The 19,993-nt window shown below is 41.6% G+C and overlaps 1 protein-coding gene across 1 annotated transcript; it reads right to left on the reverse strand.

The window, feature by feature from the left end:
- Positions 1-1,024: 1,024 nt before the first annotated feature.
- Positions 1,025-18,531, reverse strand: LOC310965714 (protein Wnt-7a-like). The gene is made up of 4 exons (XM_083939455.1): positions 18,268-18,531; positions 17,941-18,167; positions 12,960-13,231; positions 1,025-1,575 (listed from the first exon to the last, which is right to left on the reverse strand). The coding sequence occupies exons 1-4, from the start codon at positions 18,336-18,338 to the stop codon at positions 1,096-1,098; spliced, it is 1,050 nt and encodes a 349-aa protein (XP_083795581.1). The 5' UTR covers positions 18,339-18,531; the 3' UTR covers positions 1,025-1,095.
- Positions 18,532-19,993: the final 1,462 nt, after the last annotated feature.

Below are 19,993 nucleotides of genomic sequence, written 5' to 3' on the forward strand. Positions count from 1 at the left end.
ATGCAAATGTTTATGTGAACCTCTTTCAGCAACATGCAATACTTTCACTTTAACTGTCTCCCAATCAGCTGCAATCTTCATGCAAAACAATGTCCCCTGTCACACTGCAAAACAGGTGAAGCAGTTCCTTGAAGCTAAGAATATTAACACAATGAAAGAGTCCAGATCTAAACCCCATAGAGAATCTCTGGAAAACCCTTGGCAACAAAGTAATGTCTACGAAACCCACTACAGTTACTGAACTGTGGAAGAGACTGAGTCAGAATGGACCAAGATCAAACCAGAGTGAGAAACTAGTGATGTCCTGTGGGCCCAGATGTGCTGAAGTCATTCAAAGCTGTAGCCCGAAGAAAACATTGTTGAAATCTTCTCTTCTGACACAATGGTAATGTTCTCTAATTTTGATCACTGTTTTTTATAATAATGTTAATAATGTTTTTTGTTGAAGTGCCTTGGTTATTTAAAAAAAAAAACATGCTAGCACAGCAGTGGTATAGAGACAGTGGATATTCTATCAAATTCTGAACAATAAAAAATAATAGTATTTCAGAATATATCTAGTATTCATAATCTGTTCTGTAATGTTGATCTCCAGTGTGTGTGTGTGTGTGTGTGTGTGTGTGTGTGTGTGTGTGTGTGTGTGTGTTTGTATATACAGTATATATGTATAGATATATATATATATATATATATGTATGCTTTTAAGTGCACCTGAAGAGTTTGTCAGCAGTGAATTTTCAAAATATTAACTACATCAGTAGTTTTCTCCTTTAATAAATTATTGGTGTCGTAAAAAAACAATAAAATTCCAAAAGACCAATACAGCCTGCAGGATTTCATGAGCCTGTAGGTTGAGTCCAGTGTCATGGCAGATGTCCATAGGCATCATTTTATCAACACACACATTAGAGGAACCGACTGTCATAATTGTTGTAAAGAAAAGACAGCAATGCAGTCACGCTGCACACGTTTATCAGCCACAGAGAAATCCAATACTGAATAACATTAACAAACACACACACACGCACACACATACACACACATTCATACACAGTCCAGTGCTGTGCATCTACGTAACACTTCCAATAAATATTTCTATTTACAGGTATACACCTCGGTCCTCTCACTGCAGGTGTTGCATTTCACATAGCAGCACCACAGGAACTTGCAGTTGCACTGCCAAATGTGGGTGTACTGGTGTGTGTTATATCCTCGACCGCAACACATCAGGTCACAGCTGTTGGGCTGGTGAGCTGTTTTGTTGCACAGGCGACCCTGTGTTCCCATGCTGCCAGTTAGAAGGTCAGCCTCACAGTAGTTAGGAGACCTCTCGATGAAGACCAGTTCTGTGTCCATGGGCTTGCGGTATGAGCGGGGCTTCTTGATCTTTAGGAAAGTGGGCCGCTTCTTGCGGCTGGCTCGTACCGGCTCCACGTGCACAGCCTGATTGTACTTGTCCTTGAGGATGTATCCCAGCTGACGGAACTTGGGGAGGGTCGTCCAGCATGTCTTGGTGGTGCAGGATCCCGACACACCATGACACTTGCACTCCAGGTGCATGCCCTTCTCCAGGGCCTACAACAAGGAGGGAAAGTTGAGATGAAGCATGGTTTCCAAGTTTCTCATGTTGCAACTGTCCAAGTAAAATCCACTCATATTTACTTATTTAATTTGTTTAGATCAAACTTTCATCATAGATTTGCCTTATCTAGTTATGTTGATCTAAGATGTTTTCTACTGTAAAGATCAAAAGCAATAAGTTCTAACATTACACATTTCTTACAGTTTATTGCTGTCTTTCTATAATGAGCAAGTAAGAAAGTAAGTTCACAGAAATACTATGTCCAACTATCACACAAATAGTTCAACAGGTTGGGACAAAAGTGTTCTTGCATTCCAAATGAATGTAAGCATTCCAGAGATCTCAGAGCTGCTACAGTATGTCACCTTATGGCCAGTAGTTATGTATGTCCCACTCATGGAAGAAAAGCATGGAACCTCTTGTATGTCTTGTTATTTAATGAAAAACATCTTTAAAACATTTTGGGAGGTACCCTATTTTCATATTTCAGGCATTTAACATCTGTAGAATAAAAAGTTCCTACTGTATAGCACAAATATTAGAAGCAAAGTGTGATAGTTAGAGAATAGAGGATCCAACAGAAATGTACCAAATATAAATATGATAAATGTAATCTCAAAAACAAGCAGGCCATGAGAGCAGTATGTTGTTCTTTATCATAAAATTGTAATCCTGATAATAATCCCTATTTTTACTAAATCTATCGATAATCGGGTTACGCCTTTTTTTCTGTAACTTTATTGAAGTACAGTTAGGACTACGTTTTTTGTATCCTAATTACATAAGACCGTTCCATATATACTGGATATGTCTATAAAAACCTTATACTTTACAAAGGGTTTATTTAGGTCATAATAGCAGCAAAGGATGCCTGAAAAAACTGATATACATCAAGTTACTATACTTGATCAAGACCCACTACTGCTGTAACAAAATAATTTCCCAGTCTGGGATCATTAAAGTAATTCTATTCTATTCTATTATTCTATTCTATACGAGAAACTAGTGATGCCCTATAAATAAAGATTTTTGTTGAAGTCCATCCATCCATCCATCATCTACAACCCCTTGTCCCTAACAGGGTTGCAGGGGGCTGAAGCCGATCCCAGCTGACATTTGGCGTGAGGCGGGATCCACCCTGGGCAGGACACCAGTATCTTTTTGTTGAAGTGCCTTGGTTAATTATAAGGTCATAGTAAAGTTCTTTTAAGTGGATTACCAAAGTCAATCCAAAAGGAAGGAGCCCATTGATGATTTATTCAAGCAAAACACGTAAATGTTGTGGTTTGTGGCAATTTGGTGAAATATTTGTTAATAATAGATGTAAAAGGTTTGGAAAAGTCCCACACAGCCACTTATTGCAGGCGTCTGTGGCCGGAAGGGGCTACGGGTAGAGGTAGCATCAGACATAGCATCAGTCTTAGTGTGTGGGCATTTTTTGTAGTGCCTGTGGGTACTGTGAGCCCAATGGGCAACGAAGAATAATGTTTATGCTCCCAAACAGAGTGACATTTTTTGCCTTGGCCTGGAATCATTGAATACTGCAACAGCTGTGTGACTGCTATGGAGGATTTCCCATCCCTCATCAACCGCACCGTACTGGACACTGTGTTTCCTGTCCCTAGAATAAATTGGAAGAGGAAACCGACTCCTAAATAAATCATCAATGGACTTTTGGATTGACTTTGGTAATCGACTTAATTGGACTTTACTATGAGACGAGCTGGTACAGGGACCAGTAGGTAAGTCTTTAAAACACTCTTTTAATAAGCTCTGGGTTCACTAACTACGTTGTTGGTGCTTTGTTTTCTATGTAGGGACTCTTCTCATGCTACTGCAGAGGTTTGGTGTAATTTTGAGCAGTATTAGTGGTTAAAAAAAGATGTTTTAATGCCTTCACCGTGCTTCCCAGAGCTAATCACATGTTAGCCAAAGGCAGCTGTAAGCGGCGGTTAGCGACTCCCTGGAATGTGTCTGTTAATAGTTGTTGAACTAAAATTGTCTCAATGGCTTATTTGATGAATTTATATGCCGAAAAAGACCATGGGATGATTTAGCACCGGAATTTCATTTTAACAATCGTCTGCTCCACATCACTCCCAATATCAGCTGTGATAGGCTCCAGCCCACATTGCGACATTAACTGAAATAAGTGGTTGCTGATGATGGATGAATGGACATTTCACTATTTGTACAAATTATATTTTCTATGATTTTACATGACAAATTGATTGATTGACTGAATCACTAGTGTGTTTGGCAGCCAGGGTATTCTCTGTTTCCACGGGCTGAATGATATCAGCTTAGCCTCCTTCCTTCTTTTTAAGTGGCAGCCCTCACTGGCAATAGAGAAGCCTCACCCTGCTTTTTAATTATTCCACTCTGATGTGGCCTTAGACTTTCTGGAGTCTCATGGGGTAATTGTCAAAAGCCTTGGATACAGCTTAGTGAGGTCGTGTCCCTGAGACCTGACAAGCATGTAATTCATGGAGTTCAGTCATGTAAAATGCCAACCAAGCTGCCACTGTTTGTCTACCAGAACCCCTGTATGCCTCCTATGCACCTTTATTCTTCTCAAGGAATATGAAGGTCAGCAGTCAAAACACAGTAAAACACTCATCCCCAGTTAAACATGAAAGCCTTACTAAAGTAATTGCAGTTTACTAAGCGCATATACAGAGATTCACACATGTATCACATTCTGACTTATGCCTGAAAAATGAAGCCTCCTTTCCCCCCAAAAGCAGTGTCCAGAGAGATGAAAGTTCTTCTCTCTCCTCCTGAATGGGACCACCACATGTCACTAACATGAAATCTCAATGTCATTTCACTTCTCAGAGAGAGAGAGAGAGAGAGAGAGAGAGAGAGAGAGAGAGAGAGAGAGAGAGAGAGAGAGAGAGAGAGAGAGAGAGAGAGAGAGAGATCTAGCATTACAATGGGCATTGAAGCTACTTATACTTCTATTTTTACAGCCTGAAAATCATGATGGGGTCAATTTATATGCGCTCATGTGCTCTCATATCTATGCAATGAAAGAGGAATTAACTGATAATGAGCCAAGACGGAGAGCAACTGGGATTTGATTGTTAGATATATTTTGACTGCATTATCTGTTAAGCAAGCTTCTCTGCCAGTGTACAGCTGCAATTACTAATAAGCTGCCTTTTCACTACAGCGCCAAACATGGGCAAGCTTGTGCGTGCCAAGACCAGTTGCGTTTTTATCAGTTTCCAGGTGAATATGGTCGACTGACTGCCCATGGGCCTAACAGGGCTAACCGGGGCCTGAGGCCATGAGAATAAGTAGTAACGATGCCATGAGCTTCTTTAATGATAAAATTCTAACTATTAGAGACAAAATCAACTCGACTGGCAGTAATTTTTCTTTGAACTAAGAACTGTTAAGCCAGGTTCAGACCAAAGCTTTGCCATGAGAGGAGCAACATGCAGGTCTGCAACGTTCTGAAACCTGCCAGTTTACACCAGTGAGACTAGGCGAGCCGATGTATCATCTCCATAGCAACGCCTCTCAGTACTTCCATTCTTACCTCAGGCTTTTTTTATAGCTGGATATAATTTGTAGCATTCTAAAAAATAAATGAGAACAGAGACAGTGAGATACTTAATACAGCTGCATTTCTGGTTGTGATGAAATTACTCGCTCGACTCTCTCTCGCACGCTTGTTGAGCCTCCATCCATAACCGCTTTTTCAACCAGCTGACAGTTTGTAAGTGACTTGACCAGCGGACTTCATTGGCTGTTGCAACAGGTGACGTGTCTTACGTTCTAAAACCAGCTGCTGATGGTTTGACAAGCTGAATTGCAGGAGACAACATCAGACGGTTTAAATCCAAACGAGCCGGGTCAGTTTTGATGTCCATGATTTCCAAAAACAATTTAAAATGTGTTTCTCTCAGACCACAGCATACTTTTCCACTTTGTGTCAATCCATGAGAGCTCAGGCTCAGAGAAGCAGGTGGTGTTTCTGAGTGTTGTTGATATATGGCTTTCACTTTGCTTGGTAGAATTTTGACTTGCATTCGTAGATGTAGTGATGAACTGTGTTAACTGACAATGGTTTTCTTACGTGTTTCTGAGCCCACGTGGTGGTATCCTTTACAGAATGATGTCAGTTTTTAATGCAGTGCAGCCTCAAGGATCAAAGGTCATTTAATGTTGGTTTTCAGCCTTGCTGCTTACGTGCAGAGATTTCTCCAGATTCTCTGAATCTGTTGATGATATTATGGACTGTAGATGATGAAATCCCTAAATTCCTTGTAAATTCCTTGAAATTGTACGTTGAGAAACGTTGTTCTTAAACTGTTGGACTATTTGCTCACACAGTTGTTAACAAAGTGGTGAACCTTGCCCCATCCTTGTTTGAGAAAAACTAAGCCTTTCAGGGATGTTCCTTTTCTACCCAATCATGACACTCACCTGTTTCCAATGAACCTGTTCTCCTGTGGAATCTTCCAAACAGGTGTTTTTTTGAGCATTTCTCAACTTTCACAGTCTTTTGTTGTTCCTGTTCCAGCTTTTTTGGAACATGTTGCAGGCATCCAATTCAAAACAAGTGAATATTTGCAAGAAAACAAAGGTTTTTCAGTTTGAACATTAAATATCTTGTCTTTGAAGGGTATTCAGTTGAATATAGGTTGAAAAGTATTAGCAAATCATTGTATTCTGTTTTTATTTGCGTTTTACATAACATCCCAACTTCATGTAAATTGGGGTTGTATATACAGTATTAATCCAGAAATCTTGTGCACACAGTGCAAGATTTGACAGCCAGGAACGTCGGACAGACCAAGCTCTATGGAGGACGGACATCTGTCTTGACTGGTTGGGGAGGAAGAAAAGGAGAGAGAAAGAGAGAAAAGTCAGACGGATGGACAGAGAGAGACAAAGACAGACACAAAGACAGAAAGACAGACATACAGACAATCTATAATTATACACTAACTATAACTATATCAATAGTAATTTGAATATGACTAACATGTTATGGCAGTTAATATACCAGAGTGATATAAATACAGACAAACAACTGCAGTTAAGATGATAGATAAAATATGAATAATAATAATTATGGTGGTAAATATGATCAATGAGTAGTAGTAATAACAGCTGTGACAATATGAGAAATACAACTGATAATGTTATTATGATTATATATAATTTATAAAACTAATGATAGTATATATGAGTAATAGTAATAATAGCAGCAGGAAGCGTCATGCAGGACCACGGCAGCACCACCACAATCAGCAGAGACCCGAGAGACGACAAAGAACAAACAACTCCAGGGAAGAAGTTGAATTAGTAACATGCATTGATGAGACATGAATGATACAGACAGAGAGGAGAGAAGCCCAGAGTATCAGGAACAGTATTATCCCCCAGCAGACTAGGTCTATAGCAGCATTACTAGGAGCTCGTAAGCCCTAGCTGTAAGCTTTATTAAAGAGGAAATTTTTAAGTTTACTCTTAAATAAAGCACAGTCTCTACCTCCCAAATAACAGGATAGGAGCTTGAAAGCTAAAGGCTCTGCCTCCCATTCTACTTTTGGAGACTCTAGGAACCACAAGTAGCCCTGTATTCTCAGGCCGCAGCAATCTAGTCGGGTAATACGGTACTATGAGCTCTTTAAGATACGACGGAGTCTGACCAATAAGAGCTTTGTAGGTAAGGAGAAGGATTTTAAATTATATTCTAGATTTTACAGGTAGCCAGTGCAGAGAAGCTAATACGGGATTTATGTTCTTTTTGATTTGTTTTAGTTAGTACAAGAGCTCCAGTATTTTGGACCAACTGGAGACTTTTAACAGACTTATTGGAGCAGCCTGATAATGAGGAGTTGCAATAGTTCAGCCTAGAAGTAACTAATATATGGACTAGGTTAGAAGTGGCAAAAATTGCAAAGTTCTGCAGTAATTGGGCTCATGTGTGGCCAGCAGGCTCCATAGCGCCCTCAAAGGCATTTCCAGGTATTTGGTAAAAACTAATTTTGATGCTCACGAATTTTGGTGAGATCATTGCTTTCATCTTGAAGAACATGCTGACATTTTTTTACTTGTTTTGTCCGACAAAGTCAGATATCTTGGATTTTGTGCGTTGATTTTCATTTTATGAACACATGTTTGAGGCCTTTCGGAGGCACAAAAATGTACGAAACTGTGGATGCATGTACAAACTAGTATGTTTTTGATTTGATGTCTCTGGAAGGCCTTAGTTGAAACAAAGTTGCTCTGATCAGGAAATTTGGTACCCACATAATTTCAATCATTTTTGACATATTTGACATTAGCTTTCATTAACTCCGCCCAACAGGAAGGTGCTTTTTACTCACTTTCTTACATTATCTCTCCACAACCTCTGTAACACTGCCCCACTCTGACTCTCACTGTCCCTTACTGATACAGAACCACTCTCCTGCATTCATAACCCCATATGATTTAAGGGTTTATCATTAGAATAGAATAGAATTAGAATAGAATAGAATTACTTTAATGATCCCAGACTGGGAAATTATTTTGTAACAGCAGTAGTAGTGGGTCAGCAAATAAAACACTTTGTACAAACATACATAGAATCCAATATATACATAGTGTATATATACAGTGCACAGTGTGCTATAAACAATAAACAATAATAATATATACAACAAAACAAAATATACTAAAACAATAATAATATATACAACACAACAGTAGAGAGACCAGAGTTCTCTGTCAGGCAGAGGTGAGAGAGTTATTATATACAGTGATGGATTGTGGCAGGAAAGATTTCCTGTATCTATTGCTACAACAGCGAAGCTGAAGCAGCCTTCTGGAGAAGGTGCTCCGCTGTCTGACCAGTGTGAGTTGGAGAGGGTGGAGAGGATTATCCATGGTGGATAACAGTTTTTTCAGTGTCCTCCTCTCCACCACAGCCTCCCGAGTGTCCTGTTTGCAGCCAATCACAGAGCCAGCCTTCCTGATCAGTTTGTTGAGTCTTCCCCAACAAACCACAGCAAAAAAAAAGTACACTGGCCACCACAGACTGATAAAAGATCTCCAACATCTTGCTGCACACGTTGAAGGATCTCAGCTTCCTCAGGAAGTAAAGTCTGCTCATCCCCTTCTTGTAAACAGCTTCAGTGTTAGATCTCCAGTCCAGTCTGTGGTTGATGGTCCCAGGTACATGTAATCCTCCACCGCCTCCACATCCTTTCCCAGAAAACACAGAGGTTGGAAAGCCATCTTCCTCTTCTTCCTGAAATCACCATCACCATCTCTCTGGTCTTGCTGATGTTCAGCCGCAGGTGATTCTGTCCAGTCCACTTCACAAAGTTGTCTACCAGTGCCCTGTACTTCTCCTCCTGTCCCTCAATTATACACCCAACAACAGCCGAGTCATCAGAAAACTTTTGCAGGTGACACGACCCGGTGTTGTACTGAAAGTCAGTGGTGTATAAGGTGAACAGGAAAGGAGACAGTACAGTCCCCTGTGGAGCTCCTGTATCACTAACCATCACATCATACAGAACACTGCCCATACGGACAAACTGTGGCCTGCCTGTCAGGTAGTCAGTAATCCAGGAGATCATTGTGTCATCTACTCCCATCACCCGCAGCTTCTCCCCCAGTAGCAGTGGCTGAATGGTGTTAAAAGCACTATAGAAATCAAAGAATGTGATTCTCACAGTACCTCCTCCACCATCCAGGTGCGAATGGGCTCGTTGCAGCAGGTAGATGACAACGTCAGCAACTCCCAAGTGGGGCTGGTAAGTAAATTGCAGAGGGTCTAGCAGGGCTCTCACCTGTAGCCTCAGGTTGGCCAAAATCAGTCTCTCCAGCACCTTCATGACGTAAGATGTGAGGGCCACCGGTCGATAGTCATTGAGGTCTGATGGTGTTGACTTCTTTGGAACAGAAACCAGGTAGGAAGTCTTCCAAAGCACTGGTATTCTCTCCTGACCAAGGCTCAGGTTGTAGATGTGTTGTAGGACAGGAGACAGCTGCTGGCACACGTCTTCAGGATCCTGGGGCTGATACCGTCGCCGTCTTCAACGGAGGACGAGGAGGTGGAGGAGGAGGTGAAGGTGGAGGAGGAAGAGGCAGAGGAGGAGGAGGTGGAGGAGGAAGAGGTGGAGGAGGAGGAGAGGTGCTGCACAGGAGAGCTCACAGCAGTGGATTGAGGGGGGAGGGGAGGAAGCATTTGGGGCAGTGAGGGTGTGTGGGGGTCTGTAGGTGTCATGGAGACGACAGAAGGCTGTGAGCTGAACCTATTGAAGAATCTTTTCAATCCTCTCCAGGCTGCCTGATGACTGTCTGCCGCTCACCTTACACCCAGTGATCTGCTTCATACCAGTCCACACATCCCTCACATTGTTCTGCTGGAGTTTGGCCTCCAGCTTCCTCCTGTAGGCATCTTTACAGGTCCTCAGCATATCCCTGAGTTCATGCTGCACTCTTCTCAGTTCTTTCCTGTCTCCAGACCTGAACGCCCTCTTCTTCTTGTTCAGAAGGGCTTTCAGGTCAATGGTGATCCACAGCTTATTATTAGGGAAGCGGCGTACAGTTTGGGTTTGGCATGGTGGTGTGTTCACAGAACCTGATGTATTCTGTGATGCAGTTGGTCATGCTGTCCAGATCCTCTCCATGTGGCTCAACAAGTGCATCCTAGTCTGTCGACTCAAAGCAGTCCTGTAGTGCGTCAGCAGCCTCCTGAGTCCACCTCCTCACGCTCCTAGTGTGGACAGGCTGCCGCTGAACAAGGGGAATATACTCAGGGGCCAGCAGAACCAGGTTGTGGTCCGATCTTCCAAGAGGGGAGAGGGCTGTGGAACTGTATGCATCCTTAGCATTTGCATACAACAGATCCAGTGTGTCACAGTCTCTGGTGGGACAGTCAACATACTGGTGAAATTTTGTTTTATCCAGTGAGACGTGATTAAAATTCCCAGTGATGACAATAAATGCGTTAGGATGCAGCGTCTGTATCTGGGCAACAGCGGAGTGGATGACGTCACAGGCCAGCGCTGCATCAGCTGAAGGAGGAACGTACACACCAATAATGATGGCGGACGAGAATTCCCGGGGCAAATAATAAGGCCTCATCCCCACAGTCAACAGTTCAATGTCCGGGGTACAGAGACGTTTCTTCACGTGAACATGTCCGGGATTACACCACCTTTCACTCACATACAGTGCAATCCCTCCTCCTTTTTTCTTTCCGCTGCTTGTCACGTCCCTGTCCGCCCGAACAGTGCTGAAGCCGGGAATCGTCACGCTGTGGTCCGGGATGTGTGAGTGAAGCCATGTCTCCGAAAAACACAACACACTGCACTCACGGTATTCCCTCTAAGCCTTTATCAGCGCGGTGAGCTTGTCCGTCTTGTTCCCCAGAGACCTCACATTTCCCATGACGATCGCCGGTACAGCCCGTCTGTGTCTCCTCCTCTTCACCCTCCGTTTCACTCCAGCTCTGCAGCCACGGCGTCTCCTCCGCAGCTACTTCAGGACCTCACGTCCAGCTCCGGGCAGCAGTACAGGTTAACACAGCGCAATCAGCTGGTCGCGTGTGTAAACAATGTGCTCAGTGATGTGCTCCTGCTGTTACAGGCTGCCACCTAGTACGCCAAAGCAGCCAACTATACCTTAACCAGATTAACCTTGATGAATTTACAATAGGTGTAACATTCATTATTCTATGTATCCATGCATGTAGTATATCTGTTCTAATATGTTTGTCTGGTTTGAATACTCTTTGACCAGTTAAAGACTACTGCTGGCAATGCAAAAGAAAATGTTGGTCAGCCAGAAATAAATAACATAGTTGGATAAATGAAATGAAATTCTGACCTCCAGTCTAAAGCAAATACCAGACTCTGAAGACTCTGACTTGGCTATAAGGGTGAATGCATGTTTGCCAGACTAAATGTGTCACTAGGGATATATGGATCCATGAGCTGGAATCGGGTATATGCCATGATCAATCCATTTTAAGAACAGTTTCTTTGTCAATGTCATTACAAATTTCAGTGTTTCCACAACCAGTTACATTCAATCCCAATGGCTTAGGGCTAGTCCAACTGTCAAATCATAAAGTGCATGAGGACAGTCACAGACGTTTTGGGCCTTTTATATACACTTTCCACGAGTCCACATTTCTGCAGACTTTGCCTGACAGAATTACCTGTAACGGTGTGAACAGAGGGTTAGGGGAAACCTACTTAATCATGCTATTTTGACAAAAACAAGTAAATTGATTATTTGACAGTTTCCCAAACTCAAAGCTGTACGTAACATGTTTTACCGCTGTCAAAGTAACGTGATATGTCACAAAGTGTTGTCCCATTCCAGTTTGTACCTCTTTGAGCCTCTCGCACTCAACCACCTACCAGGTGATGTCAGTTAAGTTCCAGGGGGAGATTGGGATTGGGCCTTGGAAAAAAAAAAAGAGCTATGGTATTGGACCGGTTACTTGGTACCATCCGGTAGACACATTTATTTGAGGTATCAGGAGTGAAAAGGTTTGATCGGTGCATCCCTAGTATCAACCATTTCAGCCAGAGTATGAGGGATTCAAGCCAACAGATGGATGTGTGGGTCTAATGTAGAGGCTGAGGCATAGTCCACATGAACACTGTATTTTTGAAACCGAATGCTCCACAAGTATCCAGGGATAGAACTTACGGTTTACCGTCGTACAGTGTGATGTCAAACAATGTTGACAAGAAATTGCGGTTTGGGTTTCCTCAGTTTTCCTGTCCACACGACTGCTGAAACCGAAAAAACTCTGGAGCAACACGTTTTAGGAGCCTACAACTGCCATTACGTGTGGATGAAAAGCCTAACTGTGCAGAGAAACACAGACGGCCCCTGAATCGTAATTCACACATGCTTTATCTTTTGTCAGCTTACAAGTAGACTGAGTAGAATTTATCCTTTGCCATTTGTAAACACAACATTGAAAATTGGTCCCGTTGGTATCTTGCAAATATTCTAATATATTTTTTAATATTATAGTTTTGCCTTGCAAAAATTTATTTTTTTTCATGGCTGTATCCTCCATTTCCGTAACTTTCTCTTGGATACGTGCTTACGATCTGGCACCTGGTAGCGAGTCCTGCCGTCACACCCTGTGGCTGGGGGCAACACAACAAAATAGGCAGAGGGCAGGGTCACTTCAGAGGTGATGACTGAGAGGGGATTACTTTTGTATGAGCTTATACGTTGTTTTTGAGGAAAAAATAATCTCATTCTGCCTTTAAATCTTAATGTTGGTGAAATCATGACTTATTGTCAGGTCATGTGAATTATGAAATGAAGTGTTCTTTTGGATCTGTTCAAATTAATAAAAAAGTTACACTACAGAATAACATGAGCATACCTTGCGTCCCACGTCATTGTTATGTAAATTCATGAGAGTCCTGGCATTCTGCTTGATCTCCCGTGCATCCACAAACACCTTGGAGAAGCCCAGGCCATAGTGTATGTCTGCAGAGCAGCCGCCCCACTTCCAGCCCTCCGCCTGGTTGTAGAAACCCTGTTTCTCTTTGTCACAGCTGCAGCCGCTCAAGCTCCCCTGGGTGCACGCCGCAGTGACTGCATGGGCGACCCCGGCAGCAATGATAGCGTAGGTGAATGCAGCCTCCTTACTGCCTGTGATAAAGTGAAAATACATTTTTAATTTACTATTCATTGCACTGTCAAGACTCCCCACATACCTAAGGCATAGCTGCCTTAAACCAAATCACAAAATACAGGAGCTGAGCCAAGTCTAATTCCTTAATCAAGCTCTCTTAAAACAGATGAACTTCAGAAGGAAGCTCTGAATCATGCGGAAAATATAACTGGAATGGAATTGTCTTTATGAGTTATGATCAAAAATTTGCAGGATTCTAACAAGTCTGTACATTTTAGAGCATAATTTCATTAACTCACCAATCAATCTGATTAATTTGATTGGTAAAGATGCTTTTTTTCAGACCATTCAGTGGGAGTTCAACACTAAAAGCTTAGGCATCATTTTTGGCACTTGTCCGAACCGCTGGGAGGTGAATCTGAAAGGCATGCAAAGCCTCCCTACATGGATGGATTTCCACTCCATAAATTTGAATACTGCAGGGCAACTGAGTTTTTAATTAAAATAGAGTTAAGTCCTGCATATGTGAAAAGCATCCAAATGCTCATAAGTTGCAAAGATTTTCCAATAAAGTAATCATCTTTAACAATTAAACCGCCACACAAACTTATTAGACATTTAAGGTCAAAGTTCTCCTTCAAACACTGTCAGTGGATGGGATTCTTTGAGGGCTGTGCTGCAATGCTCACATACACGTTTCATTACAAGAACGATCTCAAAATGCAAAGTAAACAGGCCATTAAACACAGAAGCATCATGGCATCAAATATGTAAACCTGTGATACTGAACTAATTCTACGGTTTGTCTTCATAGGCAGTAAAGAAGCAGCCTGTTATGTAAAGTGTAATTCCGGAGTAAAATCATCCCATTGTCTTTTTCGACACTTACACTCGTCAAATAAGCCATCAAGACAGTTTTTTTGCGTAACAACTATTCACGAAGAAATCCGGTAGAGTCTCTAACAGTCAGACGTGGCTAACACTGATTAGCTCGGGGCAGTAAGGTGAAGGCAATAAAATGTCTTTTATAACCACTAATACTAAGCACCAATGGGCTCCTTCCTTTTGGACTGAGAGGAGACTATGACTATTTGACTATGAGAGGAGCTGGTACAGGGGCTGGTTGGTAAGTCTTTAAAACACTCTTTCGATAAACTCTGGGTTCACTAACTACGTTGTTGGTGCTTTGTTTTTTGTGTAGGGACTCTTCTCATGCTGCTGCAGAGGTTTGGTGTTATTTTGAGCAGTATTAGTGGTTAAAAAAGATGTTTTAATGCCTTCACCGTACTGCCCCGAGCTAATCAGTGTTGGCCACGTCCGGCTGTTAGCAACTCTACCGGATTTCTCCGTTAATAGTTGTTACACGAAAAAAAAAAACTGTCTCGATGGCTTATTTGATGTGTGCAAGACCACTTAAAAAGACCATGGGATGATTTTACGTCGGAATTTCACTTTAAAGTGAAGGGAAGGAGCCCATTGATGATTTATTCCAGCAAAACACGTAAACGTTGTCTTTTGTAGCAAACGCGGTAATCCCTCTGCCTAAGCGTCTCCGTCAGCGTCTCAATGTCCAGATTCAAAACAATAATCCACTGGTTTGTCAGAGCATAGTCATCATACCTCAGCAGCCTATAAAAAGTTTCTGGGTTGTAAGCTTAAATTTTTGTTTTGCAGCCGGGAAAGATACAAACACAAACCATTCTGTCTCCCTTCACTTCAAGTTACAGGCTAGTCTGCTTTCCCTGTGGTCTTCTGGCAACACAAGCCTCCGGAGCCCTGCCCCCTGAGATCTGCATAATGTTTCGGTGCTGTAGGAAAAGCTTTGTGGGACTTTTCCAAACCTATTCCAAATCTATTATTAACTTATATTTCACAAAATTGCCACAAACCATAACGTTTACGTGCTTTGCTCGAATAAATCCTCAACCTTCCTTTTGGATTGCATTTGGTAATTGACTTGAATGGAGCAGCTTGTACCGGGGCCAGTAGGTAAGTTTTTCAAACACTTTTAATGAACTCTGTGTTCACATACTACGTTGTTGGTGCTTCGGTTAATGTTTAGAGGGACTCTTCTCATGCTACTGCAGAGGTTTGGTGTTATTTGGAGAAGTATTAGTGGTTAAAAAAGATGTTTTAATGTCGCTAACAGCCACAGACAACTGATGACATTTGAGATGTCTCTCCGGAAAATTTACGGTAATAGTTTGTGGTATCGTAATGAGAAGCAGACGTGACTTTACTTTACTCACACTTTTATTAGTAAAACATAATAAACCGGGAGGACGTCGTATGTAGCATTCATAGGTAGCATTGCATGTAGTTTCAGGCATTCTTCTTTACTCCCTCTCTTCTCCTGCTCTGTCTACTCTACTCATTGCGCCTCTAGCGTTCAGGAGGAAACACCACATAGTTCATACACGAAAAAAATTGTCTCAATGGCTTATTTGATGACCCAATTTGCCTAAAAAGACCCTGGGATGATTTTACACCGAAATTTAACTGTAAGTATCCAACATAGGGGAGGGGGTGAATACTGATCCTAATGTCAAAATACTGTACATTGCTGCATGACTGCTAACAACAATCCCCAAATGATGTATTCTATCAGTTATCAGTGTTTCAGTCTGCTGACACAGAACAATGGATTCAGACGGACTGGAGGATCAGAGCAGCGCTCCAGACGACCTGCTGTCTCCTGGAACTCAGCCCTACTTACATCTACATTTGGGTACATTTTGGAATCCTGCAATGCAAAAATTAGTTTTGTTTGTAAATCTGAGGATATGCATAAAAAAGTACCTCTTTCCTTAAGCAGTGGTCTACAATCATTCTAAATATAACATCCCCTGCCAAAGCTGCAGGACCTGGAGGTAAATTTTTAAATCTAGAAGAGAGTACTTGTCTCAACTTGAAGCTTTTGTGGGAAAAGTATTTTATGAACATACATGATAGTGGTTCAGCTGAGAGCAGATAAAGAGCATGTAGGACTGCATGTTACAAGCTATAGAATGGAAACAGAAGGTGGATGAAATGCATTCAATTACAGAATTAAGTCATAATAATGAACTCTGTGTTCACATACTACGTTGTTGGTGCTTCGGTTAATGTTTAGAGGGACTCTTCTCATGCTACTGCAGAGGTTTGGTGTTATTTGGAGAAGTATTAGTGGTTCAAAAAGACATTTTAATGTCGCTAACAGCCACAGACAACTGATGACATTTTATGACCTTAACCATTACAATCAGGTTACTGCATGAAATGTAACGTCAGGACGCTTTATAACATCAAACTCTATATCGAGCCTGTTTAACTGTGTTAATCACAGTTAATAGGTTGGAAGAGTCATTCAGGCTGTATATATATTTATTGCAGCTAATACTACAGCCATTTCAGGCAATATAATATTCGTCCATCATGTCCAATACAGCGATCAGAATAAATGAAAGGCTCAAACACGACATGAGCTATAATGCTTAATGACACCTGAAGTGAAAAACAACACCCCAGCTTTGCATCTCTGTCTCTGAGATGACAGGGTGAACTCAAAAGACAAGCCAGTGGAATACCAGAGTGTTAAACATGATTCTACACTTTTTTCCGCAGTCCTGTCTCTGGAGCAAACATCGCCCGGAGCCTTGTTCCACACACAAGATCAAATCCGTGGCTTATTTTCCCACCAAGAGCAGATGCGCTGAGTCTTTCCTTCAGACTCACAGACGTTTGTCAGGGTCAGAGGTTGAGGACCTCTGAGGAATGCCCTTTTGGACAACTATATGACAAATTATAGAAATTTCAAAATGCTTTATGACTTCCTCAACACTTTCAGAGATAGTGCAAAGAGTAAACATAACATACAACTGCTTTAAGAAAACCTGCTGTGGTGATATGTGAGCAAGCAACGTGCAGTTATCAAGCTGCTGGTGTCATTTTGTGCAGCAATTAAAATTAAAATGAACAACTTATTTCTTATAAATAACTATTATATTAGTTAAAAACAATCTTGTGAGCACTGACCACCTGGGATTATTGAAGTATTTCTGATTCTGATAAACTCTAGTTCTGCATTTTGCTCCCTTTGGACACCTTTGTGGCTGGAAAACATCCACTCAAAAAAACTGCTATAAAATCCTCATACATCAATATATTGTTTTTTTTCCATAATTCTTTTAAACAACCTTAAACCTGCTCAAAACCACCAAACATCCAATTATTTTCAGTTTTTTAACCCCTTAAATGCCAGTTTAATTTTTTTAAGTCTGAATTATTTATTTAAAACAAAAACAAAATATTAATTATTTTCCATATAATAAATAGTAGGGAGATGAAACTTTGCTGGTAATTAGAGTCTTGGATTTTTCAAAGACTAGCAAAAAAATAATAATATTTGATTGCATTATTATTTTTGATGTAGTTCAAGATACTGACTCTAGACACCTTCCATTATAACCACAATTTTTAAATCGCACTGCCATTGCAGAATAAATTCATACATTCTGTGATGTCAGCATTTCATCTTGAAGAAAGGTATTGATATTTGACATTTTTACTGTATACCATCAGATTTAACATAAATAATGCCAGATAAATAGACTGGGCAGAGAGTGAAAAGTGCCAACCAACCCCTCTAATGTGGGGAAATAACACTTATTCAATATGACGTAAAAGCCCTGGGTTTGCGTAAAGATCCAAGCACAGCTTGTTGAAATGGAATCAAAGTGGAACATACCCACTCTGAGCTCTTTCCCGAACACGGTCCTCTCTGCCAGGGCAGAGCAGTTCCATCGTCCGTGTCTGAACTGAAACTGACACTCATTGATGCCCATCTGAACTCCTTCTCCGATCACAATGATGGCGTCGGGTCGGCTCTGACAGATAGTCCTCTGACGGGGGGCCAGGCCGGGGATCTTATTACAGATGAGGCTGGCTCCCAGTGCGACAACCGATGACAGCCCCCTGTGGTGAAGGTCAAAGGTTAAAATGGGCCACGTCCCTTTGGCACTTCTGCAGGTGTTTGAATCCACACCTGTCTGTGAAAAACAACACAAAAACTCACCCGATCTTCAGATACAGTACTCCAAGGCACACGAACAAATGGAAAATCCAGCGCCGTGTCTTCCTGCTCATGGTGCTCAGCCCAGCCGCTGCTGCTGTTGACAGAGGCAGCCTTATTTGTCTGTCTGGGCCCGCGGGGTGTCCAGGTGTTCCGAGCTGCGCGCGTTAAGAAAGCTTCTTGGGACAAATCGAAGTCTGTGGAAATCAACTGGTCCTGATTTCATCTGGTCGCTTTCCGCTGCTGTGAGCCTGTGATGGCGCATTGGGGCTGTTCTTTTCAGGTAAGCGGCTCGCTCCTCAGTGATAAGCCTCTGTGTGTGTGTGTGTGTCTGTGTACACCTTGTCTATCAGGGCGTGTTCTGCAGAGGATCTGCCTGTGAGCAGCCTGCAGGTACACGCTCAGCTCATGTGTCCCTCACAGCTGCAGACCTGGGTACAGCTGAAACCAGGAGCCAGTGAGAGGTCGTCCCGAACACCGGAACAAACACACACAGACAAGACAGCTGCCACCACTTTCCATTTCTTCATCAATGCGAGCCCCTCCCACAGACTCACTGTTCTGTTCTGTTCCCCCTCATCCCCATCCATCACCCCGCGTCATGCGGTGCGCTTCACCCCCCACCCCTAATAGAAAATACCCTAAATTAAGTTGGAAGAATGTTGGTTGCCCCTCTTTTAACCACCGGTTGACTAACTTAACACCGAGTTTGGCTCTTGAGAAACTGACCCATATTGTTAAAAAGAGGGCTGAAGGGTGGAGATTTATTTTATTTATTTATTGTATGTATTTTATTATGTATTGCTCTAATTTGTTGGTTTAATTTATATTTTGATTTATTTATTTGACTAGGATATTTAATTGATTTACCTTCTCTGTATTAATATTTCCATTATTTTATTATCAATATTTTCATCTGAAAAAAGGCTTCATTGCTGATTAGAACATACTTCATAAATGAAACATTAGAAAGCAGGGGGAGGGTCTAGAAACAGTAACAGGAATAATAGCTATTGTAATAGCGACTATTAAATCACATCAGATTCTTCTAATCATTTCTGAGCAGTATTTATTCAGTTGTTCACAGAATCAAAGGACTAGACCACCACCTACTGACACAACTGAGCAACCGCCACCACCAGGTTCAAAAGTGCAAGGTTTTTGGGGGCGTGGGTAAAAAGATGCAGGTCCCATCAGGTAGCCTACCATGCACAGACCCAGAGAGGGGACCTGGCCCTGGGTTTCTGTGCGTCAGTGTTTCTTTGAGGACGCTAACTATGTTTACAATATAAAATCAAATAGAATATAAATACTTTATTGATCCCAAGCTGGGAAATTGCAGTAAAGGTACGACAGCCTGATGCGTAATGACGCACACTAAAATAATATAAAAATAATAATTAAGAAGTAAATGCTGACAGAGGGCTAAGAGCATGCATAATAATGCAGATAGTTGATATTGCATCCTGCTCTGGTCTAATCAAAGAAAAAACAAATCTGACAGTGAATACATAAAGTCAAATTAATAAAGTTTTATACATTTTTACTCAATCAGGACATTTAACAACAGGGGAAAAAAAATATTAAAATTAAACCCTGTTTTCCAAACACTAATTTCACTTCAGGTACATTCTAGATGACCTCAGGTATCTTTTTACAAACTAACTGAGCTTTTCACTGTGGAATATCAGAAGAAAATGCCCTTGAACATTTTCTGTACACTAGTATA

Source organism: Echiichthys vipera (assembly GCF_963691815.1).
Source record: "Echiichthys vipera genome assembly, chromosome: X".
NCBI lineage: Eukaryota > Metazoa > Chordata > Actinopteri > Perciformes > Trachinidae > Echiichthys > Echiichthys vipera.

What these genes read in the sequence shown, in the direction of transcription:
- LOC310965714 (XM_083939455.1), bottom strand. Translation starts at nt 18,338, where the DNA reads ATGAGCAGGAAGACACGGCGCTGGATTTTCCATTTGTTCGTGTGCCTT. An exon ending in GTACTGTATCTGAAGATCGG is followed by an intron (nt 18,168 to 18,267) that starts GTGAGTTTTTGT and finishes CCTTCACCACAG; the next exon opens with GGGGCTGTCATCGGTTGTCG. An exon ending in CGGGAAAGAGCTCAGAGTGG is followed by an intron (nt 13,232 to 17,940) that starts GTATGTTCCACT and finishes ACTTTATCACAG; the next exon opens with GCAGTAAGGAGGCTGCATTC.